This window comes from Hemitrygon akajei, chromosome 3 (genome assembly GCF_048418815.1).
Source record: "Hemitrygon akajei chromosome 3, sHemAka1.3, whole genome shotgun sequence".
NCBI classification, from domain to species: Eukaryota; Metazoa; Chordata; class Chondrichthyes; order Myliobatiformes; family Dasyatidae; genus Hemitrygon; species Hemitrygon akajei.
The window spans coordinates 92,930,689-92,949,284 of NC_133126.1; the positions used below are offsets into that span (position 1 = coordinate 92,930,689).

At 42.5% G+C, this 18,596-nt stretch overlaps 1 protein-coding gene across 2 annotated transcripts in view; it reads right to left on the bottom strand.

The window, feature by feature from the left end:
* Window positions 1-18,596, bottom strand: part of LOC140725205 (regulator of microtubule dynamics protein 3-like) — a 294,527-nt gene that overhangs the window by 235,276 nt on the left and 40,655 nt on the right. Inside the window, exon 3 of one of the 2 annotated variants that reach the window (XM_073040344.1) lies at window positions 14,187-14,330. The exons of the other annotated variant lie outside the window; for it this stretch is intronic. Coding sequence (XP_072896445.1) covers window positions 14,187-14,330 — 144 coding nt within the window. The remainder of the gene's footprint in view (window positions 1-14,186; window positions 14,331-18,596) is intronic. 2 annotated transcript variants of the gene reach the window in all.

The window sequence follows — 18,596 nt, forward strand, 5'->3', positions numbered from 1 at the left end:
CACCTCCTCCAGTTAACCACCATTGTGTATATGAAAAACATCCTTATATCTTCTTTTAAATTTCTCCCCTATCATCTTAAATTTGAGATTTTCTTTTTAAAAACACAAGACTCCATGAAAAAAATGATTTTATCTATGCTATCCATGTGCCTCAATTTTATAAACCTCCTTAAGGTCACTCTTCAGCTTCTTGCATTCCAGTGAGAATTAACCCAACCTATCCAATCACTCCCTATAACTACAGCCCTCCATACACTCCACTCTGCCCAACTTTCCACTGATCCATATCTTGCTGTATCTTTAAGTAATCTTTGTTATCTATGACTCCACTAATTTTTTTGTCTTGTCTGCAAACATACTAATCTCCTACATTCTCAACCTAATCAGGTTGAAACTCTAATCCAGCATTCCATAGTCCGGCAGCTCCCATGGTCTGACAGGTTTTGCATTGGGGTACCCATCTCTTCAATTAATTAATTTTAAGTAAAATCTAAATTTAATTAAAATCTATACTAATCTATGGCTATTTAATCTATCAGTGTAACTTTTGCAATCTCAACTGACTATGATCTCAGCTGGCAGCATTCCCAACTTCTTGGAATGTTTATGTGAATGACCCAGGGAATGTCAAAACTTGAAAAGTACATTTATCCTGCTCAGAACAAAATGACTGGGGCAATTTCTGTGGTCTAGAGATGCCAGAATTGAATGTTTCAGCAAACAAAGACACTACCACCAATCAATCCCTGCTGTTACGATCTTCCAGTCAGAAAAGCACCCATCCACCACTATCCTATCTCCTATGCCAAGCCAGTTTTGAATCTAGTTTGCCAAAATGCTTAAGATCCTTTATGCCTTAAGTCATTGGACAAAATCTTAAATACTTCCAATTTCAAATTGCATAAACCACAAGCACTGGAAATAACTGACAATTCCTTCCCACTCCACAAAGAATTCCCATTCTGGCCAACTTCTTCATCTCAGACTATTTAAATACATTCTGTGTAACAGCAAGAACTGGTTTATGCATCCTTGTTGCCAAGAATGATATAGTTCTTGGCTCACAATGAAGATTCCTTCCTCAGCAAAACTCTGTTGTGTCTTTAAGGAGTAGCTTAAGTTTGCTGAAATTAGTTTTTTCACAATTTTTGAAAATTCAAATTCAAACTGTTAAACTCAGATCTATTATCCATTTATTAATTTCCACTCTGATCAGATTCTCAACTTAATGCCAGTTAAGATAATTTATACTCTATATAGTCAAGGATATGCAGAATCAAAGTTTATAGTAGGATATCAGATGAATCTGGCCAACATTCACTTTCAGAACAAAGTCTCTTTCTATAAATGAACAATGTTCTACTTCAAAGCGAAGCAAGAGGCGGAGAGTGAAGAAGTAAAGGCATCTCAGAGAGAAGCCATTTTATTTTGACTGATCAGGGCAAAGAGACAAGACTGCGCAGGCATGTGATGTAGCGCGCCAAAGGTTTTAAAAAAAAGACAGCCACATACAGCGGCCATCGTCGGAGTGAACTGAGTCAGAGTGGGACGGCTTTGGCTCAACAGGCTTCGGCGTGAACAAGCAGAGGTGAGGGTGGGTTCCGGTAAGTTTTGCTTTGTTTGTTTAGAGTAGAGAGAATGTCAGGCAGGATATTGGAATGCTCCTCTTGCAGGATGTGGGAAGTCAGGGAGACCTCCGGTGTTCCTGACAACGATACCAGCAAGAAGTGCATCCAGCTGCAGCTCTTAACAAACCACGTTAAGGAACTGGAGCAGGAGCTGGATGGCCTCCAGATCATTCAGGAGAATGAGGTGTTTACAGATAGTAGCTATAGAGAGGCAGTTACGCCAAAGGAGCAGCACACAAGTAATTGGGTTACCGTCAGGTGAGGGAAGGGGAAAAGGCAGGCAGAGCAGGGCTCCCCTGTGGCCATTCCCCTCAACAACAAGTATACCGATTTGGATACTGTTGGGGGGGGGGATGATTTACCTGGGACAAGCTGCAGAAGCCAATCTTTGGCACTGAGTCTGGTTCTGCAGTGCAGAAGGGAAAGGGGAAGAAGATGAGAGTGGTAGTGATAGGGGACTCGATAGTTAGTGGTACAGACAGGAGGTTCTGTGGTTGTGACAGAGACTCCCGGATGGTTTGTTGCCTCCCGAGTGCCAGGGTCAGGGATGTCTCTGATCGTGTGCACAGCATTCTGAAATGGGAGGGTGAGCAGCCAAATGTCATGGTACACATGATGTAGGAAGAAAGAGTGAGGGAGGTCCTGAAGAGTGAGTATAGAGAGCTTGATAGGAAGTTAAAAAGCAGAACCTCAAGGGTGGTAATCTCAGGATTGCTACCTGTGCCACGTGCCAGTGAGGGTAAGAATAGGATGCTCTGGAGGTTGAACATGTGGCTGAGGAACTGGTGTACAGGGCAGGGTTTCAGATTTCAGGATCATTGGGACCTCTTCTGGGGCAAGTGGGACCTGTACAAGAGAGACGGGTTACACCTGAACTACAGGGGGACCAATATCCTTGCAGGGAGGTTTGCTAGTGCCTTTGGGAGGGTTTAAACTAGATTTGCAGGGGGATGGGAACCAGAATGACAGAGTAGATAGTGGAGCAGGGATGAAAATAAATTATGTTAAAGTTTCATGCAAAGTCACAAATAGAATGGTTGTGTGTGGTGATAATAATCTTTTGAGGTGTGTCTTATTTCAATGCGAGGAGCATTGTAGGGAAGGCTGATGAGCTGAGGGCATGGATTAACACATGGAATTATGACATTGTAGCCATTAGTGAAACTTGGCTACAGGAGGGGCAGGACTGGCAGCTCAATGTTCTAGGGTTCCGATGTTTCAGACGTGATAGAGGCAGAGGGATGAAGGGTGGGAGGGTGGCATTGCTAGTCAGGGAAAATGTTACAGCAGTGCTCAGGCAGGACAGATTAGAGGGCTTGTCTACCAAGGCCATATGGGTGGAGCTGAGAAGCAGGAAAGGTATGACCACATTAATGGGGTTGTATTACAGACCACCCAATAGTCAGCGAGAATTGGAGGAGCAAATCTGCAGAGAGATAGCAGACAACTGTAGGAAATGTAAAGTTGTGATAGTAGGGGATTTTAATTTTCTGCATATTGATTGGGACTCCCATACTGTTAAAGGTCTAGACAGGTTAGAGTTTGTAAAATGTGTTCAGGAAAGTTTTCTAAATCAATATGTAGTAGGCCTCCGTTAGTCTCAACAGACCATGGATTTGCACCTTGGAAAGTTTCCAGGGCACAAGCCTGGGCAAGTTTTGTTTTTGTTATGGAAGACTGGCAATTGCCCAAGCTGCAAGTCTCCCCTCTCCACATCACCAATGTTGTCCAAGGGAAGGGCATTATGACCCATACAGCTTGGCACCGGTGTCGTCGCAGAGTAATGTGTGGTTAAGTGCCTTGCTCAAGGACACACATGCAAGCCTCAGCCAAGGTTTGAACTAGCAACCTTCAGATAACTAGACGAATGCCTTAACCACTTGGCCACGCGCTAACACTAAATCAATATATAGATGTACCAACTAGAGAGGATGCAATATTAGATCTCCTATTAGGAAATGAGTTAGGACAGGTGATGGAAGTGTGCGTAGGGGAACACCTTGGTTCCAGTGATTATAACACCATTAGTTTCAACTTGATCATGGACAAAGATAGATCTGGTCCTCGGGTTGAGGTTCTAAACTGGAAAAAGGCCAAATTTGAAGAAATGAGAAAAGATCTAAAAAGCGTGGATTGGGACAGGTTGTTCTCTGGCAAGGATGTTGTTGGTAAGTGGGAGGCCTTCAAAGGAGAAATTTTGAGAGTGCAGAATTTGTATGTTCCTGTCAGGACTAAAGGCAAACTGAATAAGAATAAGGAACCTTGGGATATTGGAACTCTGATAAAGAAGAAGAGAGAGATGTATGACATGTATAGAAAACAGGGAGCAAATAAGGTACTTGAGGAGTATAAAAAGTGCAAAAGAACACTTAAGAAAGAAATCAGGAGGGCTAAAAGCTACATGAGGTAGCTTTGGCAGTCAAGGTGAAGGATAATCCAAAGAGCTTCTACAGGTATATTACGAGCAAAAGGATATTAAGGGATAAAGTTGGTCCTCTTGAAGATCAGAGTGGTCAGCTAGCTAGCTACGTATGGAATCAAAAGAAATAGGGGAGATCTTAAATGGGTTTTTTGTGTCTGTATTTACTAAGGAAACTGGCATGGAGTCAATGGAAATGAGACAAACAAGTAGTGAGGTCATGGAACCTATAGAGATTGAAGAGGAGGAGGTGCTTGCTATCTTGAGGCAAATCAGAGTAGATAAATGCCTGACAGGGTATTCCCTTGGACCTTGAAGGAGACTAGTGTTGAAATTGCAGGGGCCCTGGCAGATATATTTAAAATGTCGGTATCTACGGGTGAGGTGCCAGAGGATTAGAGGATAGCTCATGTTGTTCTGTTGTTTAAAAAAGGCTCAAAAAGTAATCTGGGAAATTATAGGCTGGTAAATTTAACGTCTGTAGTAGGTAAATTATTGGAAGGAGTACTAAGAGATAGGATCTACAAGTATTTGGATGGACATGGACTTATTAGGGAGAGTCAACACAGCTTTGTGTGTGGTAGGTCATGTTTAACAAATCTATTAGAATTTTTCAAGGAGGTTACAAGGAAAGTGGATGAAGGGAAGGCAGTGAATGTTGTCTACATGGACTTCAGTAAGGCCTTTGACAAGGTCCCACATGGGAGGTTAGTTAGGAAGATTCAGTTGCTAGGTATACATGGTGAGGTAGTAAATTGGATTAGACATTGGTTCAGTGGGAGAAGTCAGAGAGTGGTAGTGCAGAATTTCTTCTCTGAATGGAGGACTGTGACTATTGGTGTGCCACAGGGATCAGTGCTGAGTCCATTGTTATTTGTCATCTATATCAATGAACTGGATGATAATGTGGTAAATTGGATCAGCAAATTTCCTGATGATACAAAGATTGGAAGTGTAGTGGACAGTAAGGAAGGTTTTCAAAGCTTGCAGAGGGATCTGGACCAGCTGGGAAAAATGGGCTGAAAAATGGCAGATGGAGTTTAATACAGATAAGTGCGAGGTATTGCACTTTGGAAGGACCAACCAAGGTAGAACATACTAGGTAAATGGTAGGACATTGAGGAGTGCAGTAGAACAGAGGGATGTAGGAATACAGATACAAAATTCCCTAAAAGTTGCATCACAGGTAGATAGGGTAGTAAAGAGAGCTTTTGGTATATTGGCCTTTATAAATCAAAGTATTGAGTATAAGAGTTGGAATGTTATGGTGAGGTTTTATAAGGCATTGGTGAGGCCGAATTTGGAGCATTGTCTACAGTTCTGGTCACTGAATTACAGGAAGGATACTAATAAGGTTGAAAGAGTGCAAAGACGGTTTACAAGGATGTTGCTGGGTCTTGAGAAACTGAATTACCGAGAAAGGTTGAATCGGTTAGGACTTTATTCCCTGGAGTGTAGAAGAATGAGGGGAGACTTGATAGAGGTATATAAAATTATGATGGGTATAGATAGAGTGAATGCAAGCAGGCTTTTCCCACTGAGGCTAGGGGAGACAGGGGGCAATGGGGTAAGGGTGAAGGGGGAGAAGTTTAAAGGGAACATAAGGGAGTGCTTCTTCACACAGAGAGTGGTGGGAGTGTGGAATGAGCTGTCAGATGAATTTGTAAGTGCGGGCTCACTTTTAACACTTAAGAAAAACTTGGACAGGTACATGGATGAGAGGTGTATGGAGGGAAATGGGCCAGGTGCAGGTCAGTAGGACTAGGCAGAAAAATGGTTTGGCACAACCAAGAAGGGACAAAAGGCCTGTTTCCGTGCTGTAATGTTCTATGTTTCTATGATTCAAAGGTTTAACTATTTGGATTCTTTAAAAGATGCTTCAATTACGTCATGGTCACTAAGTTTCAGTGCAAAGAAATTCAACCTGACCTCTGTCTGACAATTTTGCTTAGTAGCCGGTTGTGACCGACACTGCAGAGGAAGTGGTCTTTCCATAATTATTAGAACAAAACCACACAAATTAAAAAAAATTTTTTTTTTGATTTCTCATGGTGAAAGAACAAACTAATGCATTATAGTTTATTTCCACTATTAAAGAACATTTATCGATAGCATTCTATAATGTTTTTCTGTAGTGATTTTGGGATATTTGATACACAGACATTAATTCACATCCTGTTTTCAAAGCTGAGCAGAATATTTTCAATTCTTGGTTCTGAAAATTATGTTATGAATACATATTTCCTGCTTTCATAACCTCACAATAAGAACATTATTATCCAAATAAAGAAATGATTAGAAATAGGAGACTGGGCTACATCAGCAGCTTGGTAATGGCAAGAAAATTCAATGATACCCTCTTGTTCTCAATTTCCTACAAAGTGAACATCGAAACTTGCATAACAATTTCAAAAGTGGATGGATTACAATGGAAAGGTCAATGGGATAATAAAATTACTGATGTAAGTCAGTTACCAATGCCAAATAAAAAATGAAAACTCCCCCTATAGGTCATTTTATTTTGCTTCCTTCATGCTTCTGTCTTCAGGTACCACTGTTATCCTTTTTATTAATTTTATTTTATATATATATATACACACACACACACACACACACACACACGCACAATTGACATTTCTCAGTCAACTGTAAAAAGCTACTTTAGTGAGAGTGTTTTGCATTAATGTACATCAAAATCAAAGAGCTAAGCACATGCAAAAATCAGTATTAGCATTGATATTAAGTGAAACTAAAATTATAGAGGGAAACTATTTGAACAGAACACCTTAATTTCTTGTATTCTGTCTAAATCCATTGATTATTTTGCCCTCTAATCAGCAATGTTTTATCCAGTTAATGTCGTTTTGTCAAATGCATTGTATTCATTAAGTCATTAATAGGATCCCATGCTTATCATCTGATGTGTCCCACTTTTGAAAAATGTACAAATCAGGAGTGGATCTTCTGTTCATTTACTTTCTATACGTAAGACTAGCACTGTGGATGGTCCGGCATATATTTAAAACAAAAATAATACAGATAAAAAAATACTCATTTACATAATAGGCCCTGTGCACATATCCAAAGTCAATGTTATGCCTCGGTGGCAAACTGGAAACCTGTCCCCATATTATCAAAGCAAGACTTTAACTGTCTATATTTATTATGAATCACAGCTGACCTGGTTCAAACAGAAATGCTTTTCTACTTGTTATCCATATTTCCTTCCTGCAGATATTGACACAATCGCTAGCACAAATTTCCTAAGCACCTTGCCAAAGCTGACACTGATCATATCAGCATTTGGTTCATCAAAAGGTCATTGGGCTGTGTTCCAAACTGAAACCAAAGCTAGATTTCTTCTGCTAATTGTTCTGTCCCTAACCTCTAAACTAACTGAGATTAATGACCACAACTCAGGCCAGATAGAGAACCTGGAACTTAAGTAATACTTATAGCTTTAAACCAGGTTACAAATGATTTATGACTAATGATTTAGCATCTGAGCTGATTGTAAGCTTTAAGACATTTCAGTAGCTCTTCTTACAGCACTGTGTTAAATTCAATACATTAAAACTAGGTCAGTAACAAAGAAATTTGATCAGACTTTAGCAATTAGTGAACAGCAATCTAAACATTGTTTATCATTTAAATCACTTCAGTATTAGCTAAGCTAAATGCTTCTGTGTGGTAATCAACTTTAAAAAAAGCATTTAAATCAGAGGTTAATCACCTTCGTGATGTGAACTAAAAGCCACCATCATTCAGAAGACTGCTAAATCAAATTAAGTAAAAGGATGGCAGAAGAATGTGAGTGGGGTTGTGGGTACATCTATCCATGTGCACTGCATGTTACTCTTGTAAATAATGGAAATGTTCTTCTGCCAATGTGAAAAAAACGGACTCCATAATGAGAGACATCAGTAAATTCATAACTAGTTATTTGCACACTATTGATGGATTAATACCAGAAATATTCCTGCTGTGAGCTACAGGTAGTAATAGAAAAAGAACCAGAGAATGAAATTGGCACAATCCAGAGGGGTGTTAACAGCAAGGCATTTGTTATGATGTAGTAGGGGCTATTACAGCCCATGAAGTTGATGTTAACTTGCAGAGCAATCACATTACCCTGCAACCTATTTTTTACCAGAGTCCCAGCAACTCCCTCCAGATCTCAGCAGCCATTTACACACTAGGGGCAATTTACCATGATGATGCACCATCAATAACTCTCTCTGAGACGTGAAGTCGAGATACCGGCTTTTATTGACTGGAAGAAAGAACAAGCAGTAGTTGACCACCATACTACATCCTGGAGAATGAGGCTGGGCTCAGGCCTCAATCGCCTTTATACCGGGGTCTGTGGGAGGAGCCACAGGAGCAGTCAGCAAGGGGGCGTGTCCAGACAGGTATATGTAGTTCACCACATTCACCCCCCCTTTGTTTTAAAAGAGAGTCTCCAGGCGGCGAAGTTTCTTACAAGTATATTTACAGGTTAAGTCTATCAGGTGGTCGAATCTGTCGCTGCGATCTACGTAGCACCAGCTGTGATTGCACAGGTGCCTGTGGTGATTGCACCAGAGATGGTGGTTGTGCTGGTTCCGGCCTAACTGGAGGTGTCAGCCCACTAGGCGTCAGTGATCCCTTATGCGTGTGCGAGGCGCCTGGTATATGCGCGTACGAGAAAAGAATGCTACTGCCCTGCCTGCCTGATTGAGGGTAGCAGCAAGCACGAAATCAGAGGCGTCACTCTCTACTTGGAAGGAAATGGTCTCGTCCACCGCATACATCATTGCTTTGGCAATGTCCCCTTTAATGCAGCTGAAGGTCGCGCAGGCCTCGGCAGAGAGGGGAAAAGTGGTAGACTTGACCAGGGGGCGGGCCTTGTCTGCGTAATGAGGGACCCATTGGGCGTAATAGGAAAAGAAGCCCAGGCACCGTCTGAGGGCTTTCAGAGTGGTAGGAAGAGGGAGTTCTAACAGGGGGCGCATACAGTCGGGATCAGGGCCAATGACCCCGTTTTCCACGACATACCCAAGGATAGCGAGTCGGGTGGTTCCGAACACACACTTGTCCCTATTATAAGTAAGGTTCAGGGCTTTGGCCACTTGGAAAAATCGTTGGAGGTTGGCGTTGTGATCCGGCCGGTCGTGACCACAGATGGTGATGTTATCCAGATAGGGAAATGTGGCCTTCAGTTGGCACTGGTCCACCATCCGGTCCATTTCCCTCTGGAAGACCGAGACACCATTTGTGACACCGAATGGGACGCGCAGGAAGTGATAGAGCCTGCCGCCCGCCTTGAAGGCGGTGTAGGGGCAGTCCTCTGGGCGGATGGGGAGCTGATGATAAGCGGATTTCAGATCTATTGTCGAGTACACCTTGTACTGAGCTATCTGGTTGACCATATCTGCGATGCTGGGTAGGAGGTATGCGTCAAGCTGCGTGAACCTATTGATGGTTTGACTATAGTCCACGACCATCCTATTTTTCTGCCCGGTCCGAACAACAACCATCTGGGCCCTCCAAGGGCTTGTGCTTGGCTCAATGATCCCCTCCCTGAGCAGCCGCTGCACCTCTGACTGAATGAAGGCCCTGTCCCCCGCGCTGTACCTCCTGCTTTTAGTTGCCACAGGTTTACAGTCGGGGGTCAGGTTGGCGAACAGCGGTGGGGGAGGGATCTTGAGGGTGGAGAGGCTGCAAGTGGTGTCAGTGGCGCAGCTGTTGGCATGGTGCTGGGTGGGATGTGTGGTTCAGTGTGTGTGTGTGGTCAGTAGCGGGGTATATGGCGAGGTCCCACAAAACTGAGGATTCCTGACAATGAGTGGTGGGAGGGGCCCGTCATATGCCATAGTCACACTTTCGAGGTGGCTCTGGAAGTCCAGCCCCAATAGCACAGGTGCGCACAGTTGAGGCATGACCAGTAGCGCAAAGTTCCAATATTCTGTGCCCTGCACCACCAATGTCACTACACAACCCACCTGGATGTCTGTGGAATACGACCCAGAAGCCATGGTGACCCTCTGGCTTACCGGCCGTGTCACGAGTCCGCAGCGTTGCACTGTGTCCGGGTCAATAAAACTCTCAGTGATGCCCATGTCAAACAGGCAGCTAGTCCTGTGCCCCTCCACCAGGATGTCCATCATTGACTTTGCAAGCTGGTGTGGGGCGCTTTGGTCGAGGGTTACGATGGCCAAAGTTGAACTGCTGTCTTGGTGCCCGGTAAGCACCGGTGGGTAGGGGGCGGGGCATGTTGGCGCCGACAAAGATGGCCGCCCCCATCCAGGCATGCAAGACAGCGGCCCCCATGCCTCGCATGAGGCGGGCAGGCAAGATGGCGGCCCCCATTCCTCACACGCAGTGCTGCCCGACCCCGCTCGTGGTTTAGACTTACAGACCTTGGCGAAATGGCCCTTCTTCCCGCAGCTGGAGCAGGTCGCTTCTCGGGCCGGGTGGCATTTTCGGGGGTGCTTTTCGAGTCCGCAGAAGTAACACTGTGCGGACTTGCAACTGGCAGCAGCTGTGGTCGGGTTCGGAGAGTTCGTGGAATCACGACTGGCAGTGGCGTTGGCGAATTCGCTTGCAGGAACCGGCGGCGGCGGGGTCTGAGGTGTCCACGGAACCGGCGGGGAATCGCGCGGCTGGACAGCGTCAGCGTTGTGCAGAGCAGCCTCCAGCATGTCGGCCGTCTCGATCGCCGAGCGTAAGGTAAGATCGGCATTTTCCAGCAGCCGCTGGCGCACATACACTGACCTGATTCCTGTAACAAAGGCGTCTCGTACTAGCAGCTCCACATGCTGTTCTGTCGTGAGTGTTTTGCAATCGCAAGTCTGCACGAGTGTCTGTAGGGCTCGGAGAAACTGGGCGCTCGACTCTGCAGGCCGTTGTCGTTGCATAGCTAAGCAATGTCTTGCATAGACGGTGTTCACCGGCCGCAGGTACTGTTTTTTGAGGGCGTCCAGTGCCCCTTCGTAGGTCGGCAGGCCTCTGATAAGTGAGTAAACTTTCGGGGTGACCCTCGAGAGGAGAATTCGGTGCATAACAGCGGGTTCAGTTGCACTAACCTCCTCCAAGTATGATTGGAAGCAAGCAAGCCAGAGTTCAAAGGCAAGGGCTGCTTCAGGGTCTTGGGGGTCCAAATCCAATCTTTCCGGACGTAAAACGCTTTCCATGTTTTAAAACTTCCAGTCAATAAAATTGATGCACCATCAATAACTCTCTCTGAGACATGAAGTCGAGATATCGGCTTTTATTGACTGGAAGAAAGAACAAGCAGTAGTTGACCACCATACTACATCCTGGAGAATGAGGCCGGGCTCAGGCCTCAATCGCCTTTCTACCGGGGTCTGTGGGAGGAGCCACAGGAGCAGTCAGCAAGGGGGCATGTCCAGACAGGTATATGTAGTTCACCACACATGAGCAATTAACCTAACAACTCACAAGCCTTTGGGATGTGGGAGGAAACCACAGGACCCAATAGAAATCCACACAGTCAAAGGGAGCATGTGCAAATTCCACGCAAAACACTGAAGTCACTAAAGCAAGTTGTGCTGCCGTGTGATCTTAAATGGGGGGGGGGGGGTGGAGAGTGAAAAAGAGAGGGGATAGGTTCATAATTTATTTTTTTAATGTTGCCTGTTTAAAATGTAGAGGTGACAGTTTGCAACTCATACCAGGTATTTTTTCCCCTTCTCACTCAAATGGTTAGACACTTTGGAAGGGTGGTAGAAGTGGTGTTATTGAATACACTTAGTACAGGTTTAAATGGAAATTAAGCAAAGGGGGTGAACATTACCAGGGTAGGCAGTAATGTTCTTAAGTTACATTCATATCAGCCATGCCCAATTAAACATCATGCAAGCAAAAGGGGCTGACTTAACCTCTGAATTCAAATGTTCTGCTGCAGAACACTTGAAAAAAAAACTGCCTGGAATTTCATAGGAGCTTTTCTCAAAATGACCCAAGTAGCTAGGAAAACCCCTATATCCACTAGTGGAAAATTGTGGCATGAGCAATTTGAAGTCCGTAACAATAGGCTCATCATGAATGTTAAAATCAACCAAAGGGGTAGAGTAGCAGCAGTCCCTCCCCACCCCACTACCATCCCAAAGGCCCCAAAGTGTGTGTGTGTGTGTGTGTGTGTGTGTGTGTGTGTGTGTGTGTGTGTGTGTGTGTGTGTGTGTGTGTGTGTGTGTGTGTGTGTGTGTGTGTGTGTGTGTGTGTGTGTGTGTGTGTGTGTGTATCTCAAAAGGTCACGATCTAATACCTACAATTATAATGAGGCAGACTGTTTAAAAACCAAAATGGTGCACAGAGTATATGATATTACAGTCTGGAATCTTGCCAAGAACAAATCTAGAGCCTTGCATTGTTCCTATCAATTGAAAGATCTCTGACTTTGGTGGATGGACACAAGATGATCATTTTTGCCTTCTATCTTATTCAAGATCTTTCCTTTGTAGTTTCCCCATCTCTACCAACCAGCACCTCCTCAAATATTTCCTCAACTGCACCTACTCAAATATTTCCACCAACTCTACTTAGTAGAAAATACTTAAGCCTTCAAGTTAAAACAAATATTTTTGGATTCTGATGAAAAGTTATTGACCTAAATAATGCCCTATTCTCCCCAGAGTTACCTAACATTGGGTAGGGATACTTTAAGAGACTGAACCATCTAAACTTCTGACTTCATCACCTGACCAGGATTCCTAATGATATCTTTGAAATAATGCTTAGCCCATTTCTTAAAATAAAGTCTAATTCTCTACCTTAATACCCGCAAATGGTAAAGAATCTACAGGTGAGCAATCTGCAGCTGAATAACTTAATTCAAAGGCTGTCTATTTCTACTTTTCCTTCCAATGCTCCTTGGAAGAAATAATCTTTCACTATTAAACTTGTGAATCATTTCGTTTCATTCATCCTTTCCTCATTTCCATTCTCAGTGTTGCTCTTCTACCTCAGCAAGACCTTCCTGTTCTAACTCCATATACCTTCATTCTCTTAATATCCAAAAACACATCGATCTTATTTTGGACATATTTAACAATTAACCTTACACAAATAATTTGGGTTGAAGAAGTTCCTTCTTAAGGTGTTTGTCATTCAACATAGAGTTATTTTGAGTTTGTGACGCCTGCTTGATACACTTCAGTCAAGAGAAAGATTATCCCTGCATCAATATTACTGGAAATACTCAGCAAGTCAGACATCAGTGTTGTGGACTTCAGAAGGGGTAAGATGAGGGAACACATACCAGTCCTCAGAGGGGTAAGAAGTGAAGAAAGTGAGCTATTTCAAGTTCCTGGGTGTTAATATCTCTGAGGACCTTACCTGGTCCTAAAATATCAATGTAGTAATAAAGAAGGCAAGACAGCAGCTATATTGCAGTGGGAGCTTGAGGAGATATGGTATTTCACCTAAAATATTTGCAAATTTCTACAGATGTACTGTGGAGAGCATTCTAACTGGCTGCATCACCATTTCGAATGGAGAGGCTACTACACAGGATCAAAGTAAACTGCAGGAAGTTGTAAAATTAGTCAGCTCCATCATGAGAACTAGTCTCCATATTATCCAAGACATCTTCAAGGAGCGGTGCCTCAAAAAGGCAACATCCATTATTAAGGACCCCTATGACCCAGGACATGCCTTCTTATCAGTGTTACCATCAGGAAGGAGGTACAGAAATCTGAAGGCACACACTCAACAATTCATAGACTTTCTTCCCCTCTGACATCCAATTTCTGAATGGACATTGAACCCATGAACACTACCTCACTACTGTTTCTTTACTTCTGCTTTCGTACTACTTATTTTTTTTAAAAAGTCAGTGGGTTCTGAGGAAAGCTCATTGAACTGAAACACTTTTTTTTCCATTTCTTAACCAGCTAAATATTTACACTCTCCTCTGCTTTTACAAATAGCCCACTAGTAATTAGGCTGAAAATACAGCAGTGTAAACGTTATTATGATGGTCATTTATACCTAACAGTACGAAATAATATTACTGAATAATTTTGAATAATACTGAATTATTACTGAATAATATTACTGAATAATTACTGAATAATTAACTTGAAATATACATAAGCACCACTTCTGATCACAATTCAGTGCAATATTTCACTCACCCTTCTTCACTCTCTGTTTCAGCACTGCTCTTAGTCCTAGTGTTGGCTGTGAAATAGATGGAATTTGATTGGACAGAATTACTTCTTTCTCTGCTAGATCTTGTTTTCTTCACTGGTACTTTATGGCATCGCTCTAAACTTGACCTTTATTAAAAAGAACTTATCTTAGTGCATAATGTTCTTCTTACACACTATCTTACATAAGAGCCTACATAGTACTAGAAAGAAAACTTCCTATCTTAGTCTGGAGAGATCTTCCTATTGAAGACCAGTTGCTCATTAGAACCTAGATAAAAGACACTTTGGAGATTTTAGAGGTGGAACACAGCAGACCAGGCAGCATCTATAGGGAGAAGCACTGTCGACGTTTCGGGCTGAGACCCTTCGTCAGGACTAACGAAACGTCAACAGCACTTCTCCCTATAGATGCTGCCTGGCCTGCTGTGTTCCACCAGCATTTTGTGTGCGTTGTTTGAATTTCCAACATCTGCAGATTTCCTCGTGTTTGTTCTATGGAGATTTTAAAAGTAGCTTTCATTTAATTAAGTCATAGCAACTAAAGTGTTGAATATTCTTCTTGAAAACTAACTTGTAGTTTTGGAAAAGGTAGTCAAACAACATTAAGCTGCATGACAACCATTAACCTGATTTTTTGTTAATTGCCAGTTATTCAATATTTCATGTTGGAAATACTTGAGTGTTTAAATTCATAAGAATATTTCTATCAAATGTTTTAAAAGAAACCTAAAATACTATTCCTTCTTGCACTCTGAATTTAGGAAACTGTGTGACACAGTGGCCAGGTTTGAAGCACTTTAAACAGTACACTTAATTTTGTTCTTTGTTTGGATATTGCCAACACCCATTATATTTGAAATGTAAAAGCAAACCATTGCAAAGATAGCTCAACACATTAAAAACTGGAGGAACTCAGCAGGTCAGGCAGCATTTAATAAGGTAAATGGACAGTCAACTGGTCCAGGTGAAGGGTGTTGACCTGAAATGTTGGCTTCCTATTTCACTCCATTGATGCTGCTTGACCCGCTGAGTTCCTCTAGCACTTGGTGCGTTGCTCCAGATTTGAGAATTTGCAGGTCTTGTGTCTCTTTTGCTAATTGCTGCCCAATTATAAAAACACAAAGAAAATGGGCTGGATACAGGCAAGGCACAGAATTAACCTCAGCAACATAGCATAAAACATCAGGAGTAGGTTAAGTGCATCATTAGCTTGAAATGTAATCTACAATGAAACACTTAATTTAAAAATTACATTAGTTAGACAAATTAATCTAATAAAGATCTGAAAATGAACAAGACACTGCATGTGAAGTTGGAAGAGGAAAAAGTAGTAGTGTTAGCAGAAAGATGCGGATAGCGGGCAGTTGAACTTTAAAATACAAATATGTATTCATAACCAGTTTGCAGGACAAAATCTTGGAAGCACTTTTGACAGCAGTGGCTGATCTCAACAATCAAATATCCACTTGGAAACTGATTTTTGGTTAGTAGAACTTATAATTTGTACATCAATGTCAGACAAGTGAAAGAAGCAATTGTTATCCCCAAGTTACAGAGCATGACCCTGCTTGGAACACTCTTCTCTTACTGCTTCCAGACAGATCCCAAATTGCTTTCTCTTAATTTCCACAATCTGTATCCAATCTCTAGTTCAAAACACAAGGGAGCCTGTCACTGGCAATATGTGAAAATGCAGCTGTGCAAACCAGATGCCAGCAGAATCCTTCACCTGATTTAGTTATTAAAAGAAAGGATAATTCAAATGTGTTATCTAAACCATCTAAAGATGCACCCCGTCCCATTTTTTAAATATAAAATGCTGTGATAAATGGATAAATAGATGCATTGATAAATGAATGTGGATGTACAATATACTTGCAAGAATGAGAAACCGAAAGGAGTAAGTATTAGTCCAAAAAAACTGTATTAAAGGTGAGATTGAAAGCTGAAAAGTTCTAAGAATCCAATCATTTTATTGAGGGTGTTGAAAAGAATGATTTTAGAGATAGTGGATGCGCTGGTAATCTGCAATTGTTCCTGTGGATTGGAGAAGAGCAAATATGATACTACTATCTAAGAAAGGAGGAAGGGAGGAAATAGGGAATTAGCAACATATCAGTTTACTGTTAGTAGTAGGGAAAATCCATTAATCTATAATGAAGGAAAGAATGACAGAACACTTTGAAAAAAATAACAGAAATGTGCAGAATCAACATGGACCTATAAAAGGAAAATTGTGTTTGAGTAACCTACTGGAATAGATAAGGGGAAACAATGGATGTCATGTATTTGGGTACTGGAAGGCTTTGTAAAAGGTGTTACAGGGGAAATTAGTTCATAAGGTTAGAGCACATGAAACATGGAGCAATGTATTGACACAGACTGAGAATTGGTCATCAGACAGAAAGCTGGAAGTTTTTTTTGAGCAGCGGCCAATCGGAGATCTGAAGCACAAGAAGATGTAGCTCACTCAGGTTTGCCGAAGGAGTACATAAGGCATAGACTCATGGTAGCTTGGCATTTTGAACAGTGGACAATCAACAATTGGGATTAATTGGCAAGAACAAACTAAAATAAGGCAAGGACAAGCGGAACGGCCATTGTTGGAGTGGACAGATTTAGAGTTGGGATTTTGAGGCTTTAGCTCTTCAAGGAGGCGGCTTGTATGAAAAAAAAAGTTGTAGGTAGATTCTTCCCCCCAACACACAGACACAGTTTATTTATTGTTTTCCTTCTTTATATTTGCTTAGCTTGAAAAGTAGGAATGCCAGCAAGATAGTTGAATGCTCCTCTTGCGGGATATGGGAAGGTAGAGAGACCTCCAGTGTTTCTGACGATTACAACTGCAAGAAGTCCATCCAGCTGCAGCTTCTAGCACTCTAAGAAGCTGGAGCTGCAACTAGATGAACTCCGAATCATTCGTGAGGCTGAGGGATTGATAGATAGGACATATAGAGAGGTAGTTGGAGGACACAGGATGCTGGGTGACAGTCATGAAGGAGAAACAGGGTGAAACAGCCAGTGCTGAGTACCCCTGTAGCCATCCCTTACAACAATAGGTATACCACTTCCAATACTGTTGGGGGGGGTGGGGGGGTGACCTAGCAATGGAAAGTCACAGCGGTCAGGTCTCTAGAACTGAGACTGGGTCTGTGAGAATGGAACAGAGGAGAAAAGGCAAGCTGTGGGGATACAGGATTTGTTAGTTAGGGAAACAGAAAGGAGGTTCTGTGGACAAGAACAAGATTCCCGGATGGCATGTTGCTTCCTGGGTGCCAGGATCCCGGACATCTTGAATTGAATTCTCAGCATTCATAAGTGGTAGAGTGAACAGCGAAATGTCATGGTTCACATAGGTACCAGAGATATAGGTAAGAAGAGGGAAGAGGTTCTGCAAAGTGAGTTCAGGGAGTTAGGTTCCAAGTTAAAGGGCAGACCTCCAGGGTTGTGATCTCAGGATTCTTACCCATGTCATGCACCAGTGAGGGAGAGCATCACATTTTTGGATTATTAAGCTCTTTTCCAGGGAAGATGGGACCTGTACAGAAGAGACAGTTTGCCCCTGAACTGGAGGGGAATAATTCTAGCAGGAAGGTTTGTTAGTGCTATACTGGGGGAGGGTTTCAACCAGAGTTTCAGAGGACGGGAACCAGAGTGGCAAAACAGAGAGTGGAGAGGTTGTGGAGACAGATGTTGTTAAGACCATAGTTAGGAATCAAAAGGTGCGACTAATATCCTGAGATGCATATATTTCAGTGCAGAAGTATCGTTGGAAAAGCTGATGATCTCAGGGCATGGATCAACACATGGAATTATGATTGATACTGTAGCCACTAGTGACACTTGGTTGCAGGAGGGGCAATGTGGTTCTGTTGTCTCAGATGAGACACGGTGTGAGGTATTAAAGGAGGAAGAGCAGCTTTACTAGTCAGGAAAAATGTCACGGCAGTGTTCAGTCAGGACAGCCTGGAGAACTCATTTAGCAAAGCATTATGGTGGAACTGAGGAATAAGAAAGGTATGACCATGTTCATGGGACTATATTACAGACCAGCCAACAGTCTGTGGGATTTTGAGGAACAAACTTGTAAAGAAATCACAGACTGCTGCAAGAAACACAAGGTTGTTATTGTAGATGATTTTAATTTTCCACATATTGACTGGGACTCCCATACTATAAAAAGACCAGATGGGACTGAGTTTGTCAAATGTGTTTAAGGAAAGTTTCTCTCATCAGTACGTAGAAATCCCAATAGGAAAATGTGCAATACTTATCTCCTATTTGGGAATGAGAAAGGACAGGCGAACACTTCATATCTAGTGATCATAATGCCATTGGTTTTAAAGTAAATATGGAAAAAGGTAGGTCTGGTCCTTGGGTTGAGAGTCTAAA